A 21,653-nucleotide genomic window follows, 5' to 3' on the forward strand; every position below is an offset into this window, starting at 1 on the left:
TTGTTAATGTTGCATTCTGTATTGATGTGTAAAGTAGAGCTGGATGAACTGTGTACTGTGGAGGATTTGTTAAAATGTACCGCTTTGTTCTCTTTGTGAATTATCGATGAACAAGTTGTGATTTTTCAGTGTTATTCATTCTTCACATTTATTCAAATAGTGTGTGCAAATAAACTTAAGTTTTTTTATGGATTGTTCACTAAACGGTGGCTTTTAATAGTCCCTGTGCGTTACGGGGCCAATCACATGGTATAAATAAGTTAGAACTTATTTGCTTCTCCTCTCTGATTGGATGACCTACAGTTCATAAACAGGAAGATGTGTCCCTTTTCCATATTATATGCACAACGGTCAAAATTGCGATGGCAGTGTTTTAGTACAATACACTAGTGAATATTTAACTTGTGCTAGAATTCATTTTGTTTTGCACAAATGTTCTTGTGAACTAAACTTTGCTCACCCTGTTCTATTATTTATTATGATTATTATTACTTCAACTATTCTGGCAGTGCCTAGAGGCCTCAAACAAGATCAGGGCCTCATATGGCTAAATGGTGGGCAAGCATATTGTAAGGGACAATTTCTGCCCCAAAGAACTTACAATCTAAATTTGAAGTCCAGACTTGACAAGTAAGTACAATTCCTAAGCAACAGGAGCCAGTGGGTTGCTTTGCAAGACTACACACAAATATATCTTTGACCATATTTGCCTATCTCTGGTTCAAACTAAGGGCTTGTCTAAACTAGAAAAATTGTACCACTTTAAATTTACTGGTAGAGTCACAGCAGTACAGCCCCTCTAGTGTTGACATAGTTATATTGGTATAAAGGTGATTTATACCATATAACTAGCTATTCCTATGCAAGAAAGGGAATTAACTATACTGGTGTAAATCACCTTTATACAGGTACAACTGCATACACGGTAGGGCATTTACCAGTATCACACACCTAATTGAAATAGGTATACAGGAAAAAATTTCAAGTGTAGACCAGGACCAAGAGCTGGACTGTTTATTGCAAAATGCATTGACTACCAGAACAAATGTTGAATGAGCACGTGAATGAACGGTTTCAGAGTAGTGGCCGCGAAGTGAGCTGTAGCTTGCGAAAGCTTATGCTCAAATAAATTTGTTAGTCTCTAAGGTGCCACAAGTACTCCTTTTCTTTTCACGTGAATGAAGTCTTCCTAGGGCAGTTAAATGCAGTCTTTAGCCATAAAGAGTTAAAGTATGCAGAAATATTGATTCTTTGGTTCACAGGGACAGCTGGGAAAGAAGGTATATTACCCAGTAACAGTTACAATACAGTCACAGCTCTTTTATTTCTTCACGTGTTAGACATGAGAGGCTTTTTGCTAGCAGTACATTCATTTTGACTGCAGAACACATTTCTAAATTTAGGCATAGGATGGTGTTGTAAATGATGGGACACATTTCTGAGTGCAATATACAGTAATATGGCTTTGCATGCTTCATCACCCTGGGAAATCCATGCATGCAGGGCACTGGGTGTAATGCAGATCAGCTCGGCCAGTACGCATAGCTCTTGTGTATACCATAACTGGCACTGGCCTCTATAATCCAGCCTCTTGCTTTCAGGGGCACCAAATTCACATGTGTAATTACAAGCTTTCATTTGATGGACTGAGATTCACAGGAGAACTTAGAGCGGTTCCGTGCTACCCCCTTGCCTTACCCAAACGCTGTGAATTTCAGTTTCTCTCTGCAGTTTGCTGGCAGCAGAGCTAGAGCACAGGATATAAAATATTTCTCCTCTTGGCTCTCGCTGCTCCTTGTTCCCATGTCATGTAAAAATATTATCTGATTAAGTCTGTTGATATATATAATTAATTGCTCCTTCCTTACCCTTATCTCACTAGCCTATCCTTTCTCTGGCTTCTTCTTTATCTGTATCATCTGATGCAAGAAAATAATTCAAAATATTTTTGTTTATTCTTTAATTAATAAATAAATGCCGATTTAATCCTTTTGAAGAAACACTTGATCCCTGCTTTTCCTTTTCAAGCTGCAGCATGTCAGATCCTGGCACTGCAGTCACCCCTGGGTTCTTTCTGTGCTATGATACATTATGTTGGTATTTGAGGAATTGAAAAATGAATCTCCTGGCCTCATGGCTTAGATTCAGCACAGCAGTATTATATCCTGCTCTCAAAAGTCAATCCAAACTGTCCAAACTGGCTTGGAGTCAACCTGCTCTTGTGCATAGTTCTGTTCCTGTGGCATTTTTCTGGCTCAAACTGACATAAGCAAGTAGCTTTAGTAAAAGGAGGATGGTTCAACAAGCATTTTGCATGAACAAGACATACAGACATGTTTTGTTCTGATGTAACTATATCGTATAGAGATGCTTACAGTGGTGCAACTTATTACCAAAGTTATACTAATATAAGCACTTTTATACCAATAAAATGGAGTCCACCCTAGAGGGCTGCACAACCAGTATAGTTAAATTGATACAAAAACTGTGGATAGATCTGCCCTGAGACCTAGATTGTGGCTTAGTGTGCTCTTGAGTGGCTGCATAAGCTAACTCCCCTGTACATGCCCAGCGTGGCTATCTGGACCTTAGGTTTGGGCGTATGTGAATAAGTGGAACAACATGCCTGCTTACTCCCTTCTCAGAGTAGGTAGGTGGGGAATGGGCAGAGAGTATGCCTCCATCCCCCCGTCCCTACCCCACACATGCACACGGACTGGCAATACAGCTGTGCTGGTGTGGGTCGGCTGGGACATGCCATTATAGGTACTACCAGAAAGTGCTAAATACCCACTCTCTGGAAATTAGGTCCTTGTAATGTGTCTTGTAAAGTGGTCACGCACAATCATTTTTGAACACATATGCATAGTTATTATTTTGATTCATTCTTAGCGTATGTTTTTATGTTGCATTTCACAGAGGCGCAGAGACTTCCTCCAGCTGATACTCGATGCTCGCAGCTCTACTAACTACATTGGTGTGGAGCACTTTGACATAGTCAACCAAGCTGATGTTTCCATTCAGGACCATAAGCCTCCTGCTGACAAGGCCCTGCCTAAAAAGGTTCAGAAGACATTGTCTGAGGATGAGATTGTAGGCCAAGCCTTCATCTTCCTCATTGGTGGGTATGAGACCACCACCAATGCACTCTCCTTCGCCACCTACTTATTAGCCACCAACCCAGAGTGCCAGGAGAAACTGCTGCAGGAGATAGATGAGTTCTCTGGAAAACATGTGAGTAGATTCATTGACTTCTTTGCATAACATAAGTAGTGTGAGCAGAGTGCCTGCCTTGAAATATGGACTTGGACACATGAGGCAGATATTAAAAATGTAAATTACATGCACAAAGCTACATTAATGCAATATGAATATTGCACTAAATATTGCATTAAAATAAAAAAGTCAGGGAGTGCAAAAATTAAGATCCCACGAGTAACATTTAAATGAACCATGTTCTTTTTATTAATCCACTGTGAATGTATCCTCCCACTGTAGCCTTTAGTGCAGGTGGTAGTTTTGTCGGCCCCACTCCTGTATGCATTTCCTGGGTTTTAGTTATATTCAGTTACTTATTTAACAAGAAAAATAAAAACGAAATGCTACATGTCACCACCTGGCCTGGAAACACATGACATGGATGCCAGACTGTTGCAACTGAACCCAACCACTGGGTCCTACATGCTTCTAAACCCACTGGGACTAGGTAGTGTCCACTCACTGTTTCTAGCTCTGAATCTCTGTGGTATACTACCAGGCTGAGACCTCAGGCAAGCAAGGAGCACACGCTTAGCGTAGGAATTTCTTAACCACAGTCATTTTACTCTAGAAAACATTAGTGAATTATAGGTCTTTGAAAACAAGAAACAGGCTTGAGGCGTACCCTCCACCCAGTCTCATGTTACCCCATTTGTGAATCAAAGTTTGTCAGCATTCATGCTGGGCATATTCCCTCCTGCTTTCTCTCTCTCCTTCACATCTGGCTTACATGTAGCAGTGGTGCACCCCTGTACTTCAAAGCAGCAGCTCTTCGTAAATATAGACGCTTTCCTTTTGCCATGTGCCCTGGCTGAGAAACTGCAGACCTACTGGCTGTGCTGGTGCCCCTATGTAGAAAATCCATTGTTCCATGAGTTTGGACCAGTAGTTGAGAGACAATCAAAGTGGATGGCTCCCGATCACTCTGTGACTGCTTCTCAGTGATGATCCTTCAGCAGTGTCAAGTACTTTTCCTGGACAGGACAGCTATCTGGAATGCATTTCAATAACCTTGCCTTGGGTGAGATTAGACATGTGTTCAGCACATAACAAAATGGATGTAGGTCCTGACACAAAATGAGATTACAATATAAAATGTTCACAATGTGACACAGACATATCCCATTCTATCACACCAAATATATCCAGTGTGGATGAGTGAAAGTTGCTACTGGGCCAGAATCAGAAGTTCCTGATTCTTTTTTTTTTTTTTTTTTGTGTGTGTGTGTATGTGTGTGGTTTTAACTGTGAAACCTTAATTAGTGAGGTGGGACGCACCAGCATGGCCCCTCCCACTAGTCGTCCTGGGAATTAGCTCTCCGGCCTCCGGAGTGCCCTCTGCAGGCCAGCATCCCACTTGCCTCAGGCCCCCGTTTCCCTCACGGACCCCAGTGCCCCTTTATCTTGGGTGCTGCCCCCTGGCAGTACACCCTCTCTCTGGGTCTCCCCACCCAGGGGAACCCCCAACCCTCTATCCCCACCTCGCCTCAGTCTATGGCTACTGCCAGTCACCATCTAGCCCCAACTCACTGGAGCAGACTGCAGTGTACAAGCCATTCATCATTGGCAAGGGGGGGGTTGGACCTGATGCCTCTGCCTACCCTGGGCTGCACCTTTGCAACCCCAGTACCATTCCCAGCCTTTAACAAGGCCTGCAGCCTCGGGGGTTTCCAGGCTGGAGCTCCCCCACCTCCTCTAGCCTTCCCCTAGCCCTGCTCCACTCTAGGTTCCTTACTCAGCTCCCAAGCAGCCAGGCCCGTCTCACTCCACAGCTAGAGAGAGACTGCCTGAGCTCCTGGCTCACAGCCTTTTATAGGGCCAGCTGTGGCCTGACTGGGGCATGGCCCCAGCTGAGGCTGCCTTCCCCATCAGCCTAGCCTTTGGCTCACCACCCCTGCCCTCTCCCAGGGCTGGCTGTAACCCTTTCAGGCCCGGAGCGGGTGACCACCCCGCTACACCTTAATATAGTTGTTTGCATGCCATAACCTTGGTTTTCTTTTCTTTTTCTTAAGAAGATGAGAGAGAAACTGCCTGTGTGCTTAATAATTTTAGCAGTGATATGGGCCCAGTAACGTTTTGAAGGGAGTAATGTCCCACCTTTGCTGATTTTGTTGTTTGTCCAGAGACATTTGTCTGACAAACGAGTTTACAGGGCAGCAGCAGCTGTTTACAGCATAAATTTTTGCAGCCAAAAAAGATAGCTAGAAAGAGGCAGATTCTCAGCTGATGTAAATTGATGTGGTTCCATTGGAACTGCTCCAATTTACACCAGCCAAGGATCTGGCCCCAAACTCTTTTTTCTTAATGAACACTTAAAATTTGCAGAATATTGTACAATGCCCCCCAGCCCCCAAATGTGGCCAGACACTAAAATTATACAGTTTAAGTTTTCTTCCCTCCCCACACCTACAGTTTTGTTTTGTCAGTGTTATGGCAGATTTTTATTTTCTGAATTTTCATAAGCAAAATTTTTGTCCTCAATAATGATCTTCAAAGTTTTTGTTAAAATATTAATAAGTTGAATTCATCCCAAATTGGTAAGAGAATCTATGTATAGACTTAAAAATTACAAATACCTGTTTATTTTAAAACCAAACATTTTATATCGATACCTTCTTCACTTCCAGTACCTGCAAAGCCAAGTCCAAAGTCCACTTTTCCTTGGCTACAGTCAATGGAAACACAGTGCGCCAGAAATTTTGATCTCTTGAATTCTCTGCTCTAGTTGTTAATAAGATAGTGTGCAGTATCTAGTGTCTGTATTTGTCTTCGTCATTGTTCTTCATGAGCTTTTTAATGAGTCAGGACTTTGGTGGGACAAAAATAACACTAGATACAGCCTTCTTCATTTCAGCTGATGAATTTGCATGCTCAGATCTTTGGTCATGCAATTTTGGGTTGCTTACTTCTTATGCACCCCAAAACTCACCTTTGCACCATTTGTGCATGCAAATTGAGTAATTAGATGTCTGAGCAGCTTATTTACATGCAAATCCAAGTTTTAGAATATGCAAAAATGTACATGATTAAAATTTACCAATTTTACCCAGCTCTGGTTGTGTGAAAGTAAAGGCCAGGCTCAGAATACTTTGAAAATTTGCCTCCATCTTTCCTGTATGCAAAACATTCTTTGAGTGGCAATTCTACCTCTAAGCAGTACCTTCCCAAGTTTTTGAAAGATTCCTTTTGCTGTAAGGCTGTATATATAAGTGATAGCAGTGAAATACAAGCATTCATCAACCTGATCCATAAGGCTTTCTCCTCAGCAAAATCACGCATTTCATGTATATGAGCTGAGCTACTCCACTGAGAGGCCACTGGCATCTTATGTTCTAATTATAAGACTCGGTTTATAATTCTAGATTATTATTACTACTGTTGCACTCCAAGTGGTGCATCTTACTCCTTTCACTCAGGTACAAGGGGAAAATTCTGCCCTCAGAACAATGTTACTTCATTGATGACAGTGGGGAGTTGCAAAGTTGTGACTGAGGGCACACTTTGGCCTACAGTGGGTATGCTTTATTGGTTTATGTTGCAGTCAGAGCACTTCAGGATTACAATCTATTTGTGCTAGATATTTATATTAACACATAAGAAAATATAGTCTGTGCCCTCCCAAGGAACTAACAGTCTAAGAAAATAAGTGACATCCAAAAGGATCCATTGAAATATATACAAGTAAGAGTGTGTGTGTATACATATACTCTCTCTCTCCTCACACATACACATCTACATACACAAATACATTATATTTTTCTACATAATTGTAAGTAGATGTAGGCATTGTGACACAGTGTGTGATTCACTCCTGTCTTTCTGTGTTCTCTGAGCTTCTATTATTGTTAGGTTCAAAGGAGTAATGCTTGACTTTTGTTCCTATTACAAATTTATTTTCACGGTAGCTCTATCTTTTGTGGTATTTGGAGAAAGCTCTGTCACTAGGGCTTTAATGGCAGAGTAGAATATAAAGAAGGAGATGGGAATGGTGGGCACACAGATTAACTGGGTGGTTTAACAGCATAATAAATGGTTGGTTCAATATGCAGTCATACGCGTAATGGGATTGATGGCCTTATCTTTATTTCATAGTGGACATCAGTCTGGATACCAAGGCAATACAGGCACAGTTGTCAGTAGCCCCTTGCAGAGCATTTCCCCTGTTACCTCACTGAGGTTCAGTTTTAGCTACTGATAACATATATATGGCTGTATGACAATGGAGAAGAGGAACAGAACTGTAGTCATTCAGCTGTCCTCTTCAATAACAAGAAGTTCATGCTTCCAGTCTGCATGGCTCCCTGTCATAAGGTTTCCTATTACTACCAACATTAACCACAATTAATCTTTTTAATGTGTTAGAGGATCCCTGATCCAGGAATTCACTTCAGGGTCAGGAAGAGGGTATAGCAGTTCAATCCTATTAGCACTGTAATTAACCACATTTAGCCTAAAAAATAAAATCCTCACAGATGATTTGAAAAGTTATGGGGGAAGAAACTGTTTTAGAACTGGGAATGTATTAATGTATCATGTTTGGGGGAGGGGGAAGGAGTATGTGACCCAAAGGCTCGCTGATCTCAAAGTCACTAAGAAACCTGAAGAGGTTATAGCCGTTGAATGATGCTCAACATTTCAGCTTAGTTCTTACCTTTAATCCAGGTGCTTTGCAATTTAAAGATCATGATAGAAGAACATCAGTGGGACAGAACAGGCAAGGTGGGTGCAGCTGGCCAGGTTGCATCTGACCAGTACATAAATAGAAGACTGCACTTATTCATAGATGCACACGTGTTAAACGGTTACGCTGCGTCCTGTCCAGCCAAATTTATAGTCAGGTAATTGCAGTATGCCTACTCAATTCCCCCAGCAATTTCAGTTGCATTGTACAGTTATATTTTTATTGCCCTAAACTGTGGTGTAGAGTTGCAGTATGATCTTAAAACACCTGCTGCATTACATCCCAGAGATGGCTGCACTTCAGTGGTGAGCAACGTGATTTATGCATAGATAGGAGTAGTTAATACAGTCATTTACTAGTGTTTCTAGAGCATCGTGGGATCCAGCTGAGTGGGCCTGTCATATATAGCCCTTTCAATCCTGGCCCTTCTGACCCGGGAGTAAGAGGCACCCACATCCCTTACCCCCACACTCAGGGACTTTATGCCAGCCTGACCTAGGCTAATGAGAATGAGGCTGGCACAAAGAGGGGAACAGAGCAGTTCCTTGTTGGCTCCTGGGTTCAGACCTGAAGAGTCCCATGAGCTCCCTATCCCCTGTGTAGGCCCTTTGTCTATCCCCCTTGCACAGTGAATGCAGACGCTACCCCTAACCTGGGCTGTAGTAAGCCTTGCGGAGCAGCTTGCCAGGGAAGACAGCCTTAGGATGGGGCTGCTCCGTCAGTTTCCCTCAGAAAACAGTGCATGTAGTGGGTCGGAGTAACAGTTCCTCCTTCACCTCCACTCCTCTCCGCTGCATACTCTGTTCTTTCTCTTTTGCTACAGTCAGGCCCCTTCTGGGTTTGTACATGTTCTCTGTAACTATTCCTGTCAGCCATTCAGAATCCTTTGCCAGTTCTGTCTTGAAGACCTTACAGTCTAGGAAGACATGAGGGAGAGAGCTGAGGGAGAGGGGTACAGGTGCAGTTTTGCTACTGCCTTTCATTTCACTTCCCATTTGTCCCTCTCCAGATAAACTCATCTGTAGAAAAGACAAAAGACATTTCTTAAATGAGCAATGTCAGTTCACCCTTTAGTCTTTAAATCCAACCCAGATCATCAGGTGATTAATCTAACTTGGGGGCAGGGGGAAGGGTAGGAGCTGGAATCTGGACAGTTCACCCTTCAGAGGGTGAAGAGAGCCAGAAGAGGTGCTAGGAATGTATTTTTGTGCCCATACCTTAATCTTAGGGAGAAAGCATAATCTAGTGGATAGGGGCTGGAACGGGGAGCAAGAAGCCTTCTGAGTTCTGATCCTGGTTGAAAAAATGGCTCACTGTGCGGCCTCAGTCAAAACACTTCACCTTTCTGATTCTTAGTTTAACATGTAAAATGTGGACAAGAATTATGTACCTACCTGCCTCACAGAGCTCTTATGGAGATCAACTGACGCATGTTGGTATGCATTTTTGATGACATAAAGCACTGTGTATGGCTAGTGTAAGTAAGGACCTGATGCTGATCCTGGAACCATGCTGAAATAATTTGAAAAAAATCCAATACTGTATTAATGATTAAGTCCTCAGTGGGCTGATACTAGCTAGGAGGGCTATGGTGAAGCTCCACCGGAATAGCAGCTCATTCATTCTTGTCACTGGTTGCCTGTGAACACTGTTAGGGCCAGGCAAACGCGAGGGAGAACAGGAGGTTGGGAGGAACAAGGAAGCAAATGTAAATGTGTTTTAAAAATGAAGAGCAAATATTAATGGAAAATATTAAATATGGAAACAGAGCCCTTGGGGGTCTTCCATTCTAGTTTTTAAATAATACACAGTATATTACTATTATGTATTTACATACCTAGAAACCCCAACCAAAACTAGGGCCCCATTGCACTAAGCATGTACTTACACACAATAAGAGACAGTCCTTGCCCCCAAAATGCTTATAGTTTGAATGTAATAGGTAAGACAGACAAAGGGAGGAAGAAAGGAAATACGCCCATTTTAAGGATGAGAAGTAGAGAGACTGTGGGTATGTCTAAACTGCAGTTATACACCTGCGGTTGGCCTGTGCCAGCTGTCTCGGGCTGCAAGGCTGTTTTATTGCTATGTAGGAGTTTGGGCTCAGGCTGCAGCTCAAGCTCTGGGACCTTCCCACATCGCAGGGCCCTAGAGCCCAGGCTCCAGCCTGGGCCCAAACGTCTATATCACCATTAAACAGCCCCTTAGCCCAAGCCCTGCTGTCAGCCCGAGTCAACTGGATCAAGCCAGCCACAGGTTTTTCACTGCAGTGTAGACATACCCTCAGTGACTTGCCCAGAGTCCCACAAGAAGAGCCAGGAACTGAATCTACGTCTCCTGATTCACAGTCCAATGCCTTAACTACAAAACAGTCGTTCATTTCTGTTGTAACCCCATAAATCTTAAAGAAACTCAAGGTCTTGGGATTTTAGCTTGCTGCTTAAAGGCAGTTTGGAGGAATGTTTTTAAAGGAAAAAACTCTGTCCCATAAACATTTGCTATTCTGTTGCTCTGGCACATCAAACAAAGAAATGTTGGCCTTTTCTATGTTTAAATTGCATTTATTGCTTTTCATTGGCATTGATTTGTGCCTACTCTACATTATTACACATCATCATTTCATTTATAAAATGGTACTGCTTAACTGTTGTTATAAATCTGCTTTGAATGGTGAGTTGTAAATTAGCCAGGAGCTGGACTGGATTGATACATAGCCACTCCTTTGCAGGTCATGAACTTGCTATAGTAATTCATGAAATAATTTGGACACAAGCTAGGCTTTCTTTTATTGCTTAACTTGCAAACTTTGGGGCCAGATCCTTATCTCGTGTAAATCAGCATAGCTCCATTGACTTAACTGGAGCTAAGCTGATAGGCACCAGCTGATTGTGCCCTTTGCCTTGAACTCCCTTCCTGCTATTGTAGTAATCTAACTAAATACTGCTTGATATTATATTTTTGTCTTGTTACAAAGGTGTCTTTACCAACTTAAAATTCTTCCCTTCCATAAAGTTTCTAGGGAGCAGTGAGAGGAAAAAGTATTTATTATGGTGTCATTTTGCTAATGAAATACTTTATATTTTAAGCTGTTTATGCAGTGAATCTCTTTAGTAGACAGGCTGCTTTCTCCGCGTATTAGCAAAAACAAGAGGTGAAAGTCACAGAAATGCCACTGTCAGGGAATTACCCACAACAATTTGCATGTATCTGGTGCCTTTCATGCTGTATCTCAAGGCACTTTACACTCCGAAACTTGCAACTACAGAGACTAAGCTTTGCTGAGCAAATATGCTGAGGGTGAAGACTTGCGTTTGTCAAGAGAGCCTGTATCGTAAATAGGCTTTGGAAGAAGAATTCCACAGATGAGGGACACTATTTTATACACAAACGCACACAAAATAAGCACAACCAGCAAGAATCATTTTGCTGTCAACTTTGTTAAAGAAAAGGCCCACTTTGATTTTGTTATTTGTGCAAGGAGAGGATGTTTCAGAGCAGCACCTCGTTCACGTGAGCATCAGGTGCCAGTAAGCAGCTTTGTTACTTAAAAACAAAAACCCAGTAAAATCCTTAGACCACAATAAACAAGAGCCTATTTCTGCATTCCTGGTAAGGTCACTGGATAATTAAATGTTAATCTGTGTCTCTAGATACTTTTATATTTGCTGTATGATGATTGCCAGAGCAGGGGAAGAAAATACATCTTTCCTTGCTGTTTCTACACTCTGTCAGTGTGATATACCCAGGGCACAATCCAGGCTAATGAGTAGCTGTGTCACCCCTGCCCTCTAAACCTGGGGTTCCCTTTGCACTGCATTGCTGCTGTAGCCTCCAGTTTCGACTGCTTACAGACAGCCTCCAGCATGCAAGCACTCCTACCTACTTTACCTACAGTGTGTGTCCTGCAGCCAGCCAGTCATATCTTGGCTCTCAGCAGCTTGGTTATATTGCAGGTTATATATACTCAACACCCCCCACAATCCAAGATCTTTCCCAAAAATGTATTTCCTGTACTGGCCAGCCCCCTCCTGGCCAATGCAAGCTTAAATAAAGATTGTTTTATTAACAGAAATAATATGCACACATCTTGGTACCCCAAATGGAGTTTCCCAGACACTTCAATTTAAACACACTGGATTAGATAAAAAACAAGTTTATTAACTACAACGAGAGAGATTTTAAGTGTGTACAAGTTATGAGGCATAAAAGTCAGAAATGGTTACAAGAAAATAAAGTTAAAATGGTACTAGTGCCTAACTTAACAAACTATTTCAAATTCAAGCAATTTCTCTCACTGTATGCTATTAGCAATCTTACTGATCAAACTTCTTAGGCCAGGACCCCTTCTCCAGCTCAATGGCTGCTACCTTCGTCCCTTCTGGTGCAATGAATTGATGGACAGAGAGAGGGAGGGAAGAGGGGTGCCTTGGGGTGTTTGTCCCTCTTTTTATAGTGTCAGCCCCCCTCTTGGAAAAAATTTCCAGCTGAGATTCTGGAGACAAAAAGTCTAAGGAGAAGGATGTACCCTGGTGCTTTTTCCTCACCTGTCTGAGATTTCTTTGTCAATCCTTCCTGCTTGATGACTCTGTTTACTGCTTAAATGCAAATTAAGCAGAGCACACATTCCTTTGTTTGAGACAGACCTGTTTGCCAGCGTCTGCTGTGGTTTGGAACATGTGTTAATAACATACAAGGAAATCTTCTAACTTCACATACAACATTGCCACACACATTTTATCAGGACTATATTGACCAGTAAATTATGAGTTTTCAGATGAAATCTCACAAGGCATACTGTGTACAAAGATTATTGCAACAGTGTGTAGAGTGTGGACTTGCTGTCACAGTCAGCTTCTAGAGAGGAAGGATTTTGGGGAAATCCAGGTTCACTTACCAGTGTGACCTTGGGCAAGTCACTTAGTCTTTCTGTGCCTTAGTTCCCCATCTGTAAAATGAGGATGATGATAATAATACTTTCCTACATCACAAGGCTGTTGTGAGGATAAATACAATTTAAAAAACCTTCCGAGGTGCTCAGATACTACAGTAATGAGGGCCTGATAAGTACCCTAGATAGATACGATGTATTCTGTTAGGAGTTACATGTATGAAATGATTTTTGACTGGCAGGTGTCAGTAGTTACCACCTTCCTCCACACCTGCACTCCAGATAAGTACTCCTGGACCATAAATCCTTGCTGTTTCCGGGACTCTCCAATCTATTTAATATTTCAGACTAGACTTGCAAAGACATACATTGGTTGATTGCTAAATCAGGAGAAATTTTAGAAGTGTTTTTTAAGAGTATATTATTAGTTTATATAAACATAGTCAGTACCTTAAATCCCCAGCAGGAGCCATGCATTCTTCTGTCTCTTTGACTGTTCTAGGAACCTTACAGCAAAGACAGCCTGCATATGAGAAATTCACTTGACCACTGGGGCAGCACCATGAATAGGCAGGGTGGTCTGGAATGAAACTATTGACGTGACCAGTGCCCTCATTTTTCAAGGTTATATTATTGGCCAGAGGCTTTTGAGACTATAATTTTTTTCTAATAAATGTGTATATTCTTTGCCAAGCTAATTAACACAGACTCATCCGTCTCTTTCCTATGAAATCTAATCTTATCTGTTGCTTGCAATTCCACATATGACTTGGTATACTAAAGAGGGCCTTGGATAATATATGCTGTTGAGAGATTAATTTTTGACCCCTTGATTTTCCTGGCATTTTGACATCAGAATAGTTAACCAGCATCACTACAAGGTTGATGTTAAATAATTAATTATTCCAGTGACATGGAATTTAGACAGAATGGGCTCAGTTGCAATCATGCAACCTCTAGGATGATGGACACCCTAGGAATTCATAAGTTTGATTACCTAGATTAGCTGAAAAGGGAAGGAACTGAAAGACTCCTCCCCCACTCCAGACTTTTCTTGGAGGAGTGAAAATTGACGTATTTTTCTCTCAGGCTAAAAGAAAATTAGTTTCATCAAGTGAGAGTTGGACTCTCGATCCCCATTTCTCTTGTTCACCATTTTGGTAATATATGGTAATCAATATACTTCCATCATAGGCTGAGTAAGCCAAACCCACAACAATATCCGTGTTTTGTTTCTCTTTTGTATCTGCTGATAGACCAGATTATTTGCAGAGCAGACATCACAGCAGGTGGAGTAAGGGGAGAGCCTGACTGGAGTGAAACCCTTGTCCACACTGATGCCCAGGGGAGATTGAGAACAGTTAAACTAGGATTTGGAAAGGAGCAGGGCAGGTGGATGCTCAGAGTTTCACTTGACAGGTGGGCCATAGAGAGATGAGGAGACAAGCTGGAGCCACAATAAATTTCCTTGGCTGGCTGACTGTGCCGCCTACATCTTTCATAGGCCTTGGAATGGTTGTAAGGTACTAGACCTGCCAGGGAAGCCATATGTGATGAGATGTAGTTTTGTCCATATTGTATGATGCCTATAGAATGGGATTATCTTGTCTGGGTGCAGAGTGTCTCCCAACAGCAGTCTTTCCAGAAGCATGAGGTCCTATGTGTAGTAACTAGGTTCAACGCTGCAATGCAGGTCGTGTGAGTTGTGATGCAAAGTAAGTAAATTGGGGTGAAAGGGTAGGGCCCTGACCCAAAAGAACAGTGGCTCAGCCATACTTATTACCTACAGAAACTAGAATATAGGAAGTCAAAGAAATCTGGAACATCTGGCTTCGCGGTATTCAAAAACAACAAGAGAGGAAGAGCTTTGTATGATACCTCTCTTTGTATGGAACCCAGACTGTATCCCAAAAGTTCAACATTAACTGGAAATAGAATTCATCAGGATAGCACATATCTCCTGGGGAGCAGTAACCAAACTAAACAATAGCAGCAAAAATGTAACTTCTCAATTTAGATGTTAATTTGCTTCCACTTGGAACAACAGCATCCTTTCCTCTTCCCCAAATTAGCCACAAGATTTCTCAGGGGATCAATAGTGCTTCAGGTGTAGCATTGTAGTCTGCTTTATGCATTACCATCAATCCTTCTTATCCTGAGATGTCTTCAAGCCTCAGCAATAAAAATTAAGAGGAGATCTTGATACAAGTCGCTCCTTTCCTGACCAAGACAACCTTGGGTTTTTGAGACTCCAGAGAAACAGTAAGGGCTCTCCTAGTGGAAGGGGAGAATTCAAGTAACACATATAACCAGTAAATAATCTATATATGTCTGTATGTGAATGAGCTATAGGGAAGAAAAGGAGAACTCTGTAATCTAAAAGTCCAGCACAGAATCCTAAATTACCTATTTTATACTTCCAGAGTCTAAAAGCTGGGCTGATGATGATATTTTGTTAAGAAATATTAAATCCCCAGAAGCATACCATGATGGAATTAAACTCCTGTTTAATGTGTTAGCAACTTAAAAAATGATCCTAGCTGGTTTGAGTGTTAGGTCAAAATGGAATTTTTCCTCCAGGTATGTACATAAATTAGGTAGTATTAACAGAAAACAACCAGACCATTTATTTGTCAATACGTGTACAAAGTGAAGGCCTACTGACCGGCTGCCAGAAGGAATGGAAACTAGTTTGCATTTCATGATTATGTAAAGCAGTATCTTAATGGGGTGAACTTCCTGTGACCTTCCCATGTTGCCCTCCCTGCCCCCACCCTAATTTTCAATTTCTAACAGTTTACTCATGCAATAATGCTACACAGCAGGAAGCTTTGTTATTGCGTGTTCCATCCTAAGATGCCTTTTTAATGTTGGATTAGAGAAACAATTGTGATTCAGTGTTTAGGATTTTCTTTTCTTCTGTTTAGGGTTCTTCCTGTGATATGGCTAAACATATCTCCATTAAAATGGGACAAAAGGGAATGGTGTTGGGAGGAAGTCAGGGAAATGAAAAAAACCCTCAACGTGCATGCTGTTTAATACTATTTTGTTTCACGCTGATTAATAGTTTATTAGAACAAAGAATTGAAGAACACTGGATTTTCGCTAGGGTTACTGACAAAAAAAATTAATGGCATAAATTGCCAAAAAGTGACTAGTGATATTGGATGCCTAGATTTAATGGGGGCCAAATTTGAGAGACCTAACAGAGGCCTAATTTTTGGAGGGCAGAAAATTAGGCCCTTTTATGGTGTCTCAGATTGGGCAACCAAAAATTGAGACTCTGAGATTAGTTATTTTTTGAAAATTTAGACCACTTTCCCAAAATGTGTCTGTGTGATTTGGATGATTGTTAATAGGATATGAAGACTATCACCTCTATATCAGCAGCTGAGAGAGGGCCTAAGGGCCTAAGTCAATAGAGATTGAGGGTAGTTACTATTCAACGTCTCTGGTGCAATGCTATGTGTCAAGCTGTGTGTCTCTCTTCATGTATGGACAAGTGTCTGAATCCATTATAAAACTGGTACCAGGACTGGCAATGTTGTTAGGGGAGCCACAGATTGAATGCACTTGGAGTTAGGTTTCTATTTCGCTCCTATAGGTTATCCCTCCTGGCTACCATGGAGGTATATGACAAGGACAGGGAAGGGAAGCTTATGCTGCCTCTGCACATGTGGAATGCGTTCCGTGAACAGAATAATTCATTCTTCAGGGCTGTCGAACCAGCACTTTTCACCAGCACCAAATTCACATTTTAATATCCTAGAAAACAATGAGATTGTGTTCTAGGTAAAACTTTCTGGGTTTACATGAAAATGAGAGAGAAATTGAATTTCAAGGGTACTTTTGTTAATGAATAGAAAAAAAGGTACAAAGGTAATATTTTCCAGTAATGTGTAACATTCCCTTAGGTCAAAAAAGGAAGAAGTTAAAATGATATTGAAACATATATCACTTTGGGAACAGGAATTGAATGAGCTTAACACCTTTCTTTGTGTTAGACATGTTTGCAGTCCAAAAAAGACAAATTGTGTATCATCAAAAAAGTTCAGAGCTGTAGGTCCATTATCTCTCGCCCCTCATTGCTCTTGATTTCAGTAAACCACAGGGGGAGGGGTGTGGAAGGGATATTAAAAAGAAACCTCTCAGTAGCTCCATTTTTTTATGCATCAATTTTGTATGCATTGAAGGTACAATATGATGAAGGTTTTATGCAGTCAGGAGCCAAGATTTAATAGCCTGAGAAATAGAGAACCTTACAGCTAATGTCAAGGTGTTAATCTAACCTTGTGTTTTAATCCGTTAGTTGCCCAGGGAATGGAAAAACAAAAGGTAAATATTTTGATGTTATGGAGTGTTCAGGGAGAAAATTTGCTTCCAGCAGAGCGGCTTTTAAATAAATGATTAAGATTTTTTTTTCCTTGATGGGAAAAGAATAACTATAAGATAGATTTAGTAAATTCACTTTCCTTTAAATGTCTTGCATCTTTCCCTCTCACTAATTAGTAAAAGTCAAATGTTCTTGCTCTGCAGACAGTGACTATGAAGAAAGGGATAAAGTATGTGGAAAAGACTGCAGAGCTGAAATAATTAGGCAATTTATCATTGAGGGTAATTGGACTTATGCAAAGCAGCATTGTTTAGTACAGGTTTCCATTTCTTCTAACTGGGTGTGAAAATGCAGTTGCATTGATTGGGCAATACTTTTGTGCTTTTTCCAGTATGCATTATACCAGGGTCTCTCAGTTTAAAGAGCAAGCTTTTTTCCAGTCATTTTTTTCACTTCACTGATCTTCAGAGTCATCATTGAGCTTCTTAGACCCCAAGCCAAGATTAAAGCACCCAATGTAGAGTCAAGATGGGAGGGTTGGGTTGCTGGATTTTAATTTTTTCCTCCACCAGGTGATTTTCACTTAACAAATTAAAGTTTTCACTTTGTTTCAGAGGAAAGATTGCCAAATGGAAGCACATCTTAGTCGCATTGGTAGCTAGTTGAGACATTATGTCAGTTTCCCAGGCATGTTGACATAGGGAACAGGAGGTCCAAAACTGTGCCTCTGAGCATATGTCTACACCGCAATTAAAAACCCATGGCTGGCCAATGCCAGCTGACTTGGGGTTGTGGGGCTCAGGCTGTGGGGCTGTTTCATTCCTGTGTAGACTTCCGGCCTTAGGCTGTAGCCTGGGCTCTAGGACCCTGCGAGGTGGAACATTCCCAGAGCTCGGACTGCAGCCTGAGCCTGTAAGTCTACACTGCAGTGAAACAGCTCCTGTGAGCTCCAGTCAGATGACTCGGGCCAGCCGCGGGTTATTAATTGCAGTGTAAGTGTAGAGTGACCAGATGTCCCGTTTTTAAAGGGACAGTCCCATATTTAAGCCCTGCTGCAGGTGTCCTGACTTTTTCTTAAAAACCAGCAAATTGTCCCATATTTTCTGTCTTCCCTGGGCCCTGGTGCACAATGCATCCTTAGGGCTTAACCCCTTCCTGCCTGTGCTGTAGCCAGACGGCTGGGTTATGCTGGTTATGCAACAGCCTGGAGGTGTTAGCTGCCTGTCAACACTAGGAAAGGACAGGCGGCTTCCAGCCACACGGGGGTGGGGAGGAGAAGCGGGGAGGCAGAAGAGATGAACTCTGCAAAGACATGGGCCAGGTCATCCCTTCCCCCCCGCGTGGCTGGAAGCAGCTCCCGTCCCTTCCCTCCCACACAGTGCCGAAAGACTGCTGTTGGCCACATTCTGGTGTGAACCCTGGCAGAAATCTGGGGAGGGGGGACATATGACCCTGCGTTCCCCCTCGCCCCCCATATGTTGCCTTGGGAAGATGCAGCACCAGGTACCAGGGGAGGCAGGTCTGTGCTGGAGGCCCAGCCAGGCATGGAGGGTGGAGAGCCCCGGGCCGGGGGTGAGGAGTGTCAAGTTGGTCGGTCACCCCCCTGTGTGAAAGAGGTGTATGGGAGTTTGTGTGTCAACTCTCCCTGTGTGGGGGGAAGGGAGGGAAGGGGTGTGTGTGTCACCCCTCCCCGTGTGAACCCTAAAGCCTTAAAGATAAGAAAGTAAATAAAAAGAATTCAGCTACACAGTATTTCTTAACGGGGCTCAGTTAATTTGAATGTTTGTACTGCATAGTTCTGATTGATTGCCGTTGAACTTACTTGAATACCAGTAATTTTACCAGGTGTCCCATATTCAGCATAGGAAAATATGGTCACCCTATGTAAGCTCACCTTGAGAATGAAAAACATAAGCATGAAGGCACCACCAGCAGGTAGATATTGTTTAGATATTGAGGGGACAGAGGTGAGCAGTGATTATTTTATAAGATACAAACAAGTTCATTATTCATTGGCAGACATGGCTGCCCCTTCACTCTGGTAATCCTTGTAGCCCTATACATTTCAAGTGCCCCTAAATTCAATCCTTCAAAGGTAAATATTCTCTTTGTTTTCCAAGGCAGAGATCAGTGCAGATATCCCTCTGCATCCCTGTCAAAATTTCATCATGTTTCCTGCTTTACACCCTCACCCTTGATACTTACCTCATCATGCAATTCCCAACCTTTTGACCAAAACAGACTAGATGTAGCCTCCATTTGAGCTAGTCGATGCCACACCATGATTGGCTGGCTATTGAGTAATGCAAGGTATTTCCTTCCCTTTGTGTTAAGTGCTCTGCCATTTCATCCCTCCTAACACCTGCCCAAGGAAGTGAAAGGCTGTGAATGGCAAAGGCTAATATCTTTTTTAAAATACTTTTTTCTTTCTATGAGTGTGCTTCATCCAGTAACCTCAAAGTGCTGTATAAATATTAAGCCTTATAACATCCCTATGAGGCTTGTAAGTAAAATTATCCCCATTTTAAAGGTGAGGACAGATTAAATATTTTGGCCAATGTTACAGAGTGAAGTCCTGATCCTGCAAAGATTTACACACATACTTAACTTTAATCATGTGAGATCTTTGGTTGGTGTAAATTGGCATAGGTCCATAGACTTTAATGGAGCTACGCTGACTTATGCCTGCCAAAGATCTGACCTGTTGAGTTCAGTAGAACTATTCAGGTGCATGAATTAAGCACACACATAAGTGTTTGACGGATTGCAGCATAAATCTGTGACAGAGCTGGGACTATACCCTAGGAGTTCTCTTTTCCAGTCTCCTGGCCTACTCTCTCTAAAGCATTCTTCCTTCCCTATGTCCCTTGCTGCACCAAAAAAGGTTTAAAAAAATTTAAAAATCTTTTCTAAGAAAAATTGAGTGGCGTAAGATGGCTTTCCCAACCTTGTGGGTTATGCTGAGTGGAATTTTGAAAATTAATTAATGATTGAAGATAAAATATTCTAAGGAAAACAAAAAATATCTGCTTTGCTAACTTTCTAAATACTTATTAAGTTTTTGCCACTTTTCTATTACTCCAGAAATCCTTAATGTTGGCCAAACAGCCTTTAATATATTGCTTTTTAAATTGATAAGATTGTTGAACTGTCTGTAGATTTTTGCATTCATTATTTTAAAATTCAATTTTGTACATTATATATACTGTGCACAGGGTACCTGCAATTCAAGCACCCGATTCTCATTTTCACTAATGCCTCTTTACATTGCTCTGGTAGTGGGAATGGGCCTACAGTGGGTGCAAATTTATGTATGACATATTCGGCGGTGGCAGTGGTTATCCCTAAATTCGAGGATGATGTCTGCCAGGGGAAAAAAGGTCATTGGTGAGACTTAAGATGGCTGAGGAGTCCAATTCATGCTCTACAGGTTTTTCCACATACATGATAGGTGGTTGCTTGGAGAAAGCAAAACTGTTGGCCAGGATGCTGTTCACTTTCTTTCCTCCTCCAAGCTGAGGCTTGGTATATGATGCAATGCCATTGCAGTTTATTGCCAGCTAGCTCTTCCCAATTCGTGGGGTCAATGCCTCCCTTCTTAAGATTTACTTTCAGGGTGTCCTTGTAGCATTTCGCCTGTCCCCCGTGGGTCCTCTTACCATGACTAAGTTGAGAAAAGGGGACTTGCTTCAGAAGACGAGTATCAGCCATCAGCACACAATAGCCAGCCCAGTGAAGTTAATGTTTCATAATCTTCGCCTCAACACTGGTGATGTTAGCTGCAAAGAGAACGCTGGCACTGGTGTGGTGATCTTCTCAGGTGATATGAAGAATCTTCCTAAGGCAGCGCAGTTGATATCACTCCAAATGCTTAGGACGGCTTCAGTACGTCACCCATGTCTCGCACCCATAAAGAAGAGTGGGGATAACTACTGCATTGTAGACCAGGGTCTTAGTTTCCATCTGCAGATCTCTATCAATAATGACACGATGAAGCAACATGCCAAAGGATGTGCTGGCACAATGGATCCTATGTTCAATCTCTACATGAAGATTAGCTGTCTGGGAAAGGTGGCTACCCTGGTAAAAGAAATGCTCAATGTTTTCCAGGAATTTTCTATGACAATTTCTGGGAGAAGGGGGGCAACTTGTGCTGGGGCAGGCTGGTGGAGCACCTTAGTCTTCCCAATGTTGAGGGAAAGTCCCAGGCTACGATAGGCACCTGAGAAAAGATCTAGGGGGGACTGAAAGTCAGCCTCAATGTGTGCAAGGGTAGCACAGTCGTCAGCAGACTGAAGGTCAATAATAAGAGTCCTGGTGACCTTAGTTTTAGAATGAAGAGTCTGCAGGTTGAAGAGCTAGCCATCCATGCAATGCTCAATCCCAATTCCAGAAGAAAGGCAGTCATGAAAAAGAATCAAGATCATGGCAAGATAGATGGAAAAAAGGGTTGGAGCAATAACACAGCCCTGCTTAACACCAGTATGGATGGT

General features: G+C 42.0%; 1 protein-coding gene across 4 annotated transcripts in view; it reads left to right on the forward strand.

Moving 5' to 3' along the window:
* Positions 1–21,653, forward strand: part of TBXAS1 (thromboxane A synthase 1) — a 326,045-nt gene that overhangs the window by 227,334 nt on the left and 77,058 nt on the right. For all 4 annotated transcript variants that reach the window (XM_074940460.1, XM_074940442.1, XM_074940451.1 and 1 more), the window contains one exon: positions 2,920–3,234. In XM_074940460.1, the coding sequence (XP_074796561.1) occupies positions 2,920–3,234 (315 nt within the window). The remainder of the gene's footprint in view (positions 1–2,919; positions 3,235–21,653) is intronic.

This window comes from Natator depressus, chromosome 1, assembly GCF_965152275.1.
Source record: "Natator depressus isolate rNatDep1 chromosome 1, rNatDep2.hap1, whole genome shotgun sequence".
NCBI lineage: Eukaryota > Metazoa > Chordata > Testudines > Cheloniidae > Natator > Natator depressus.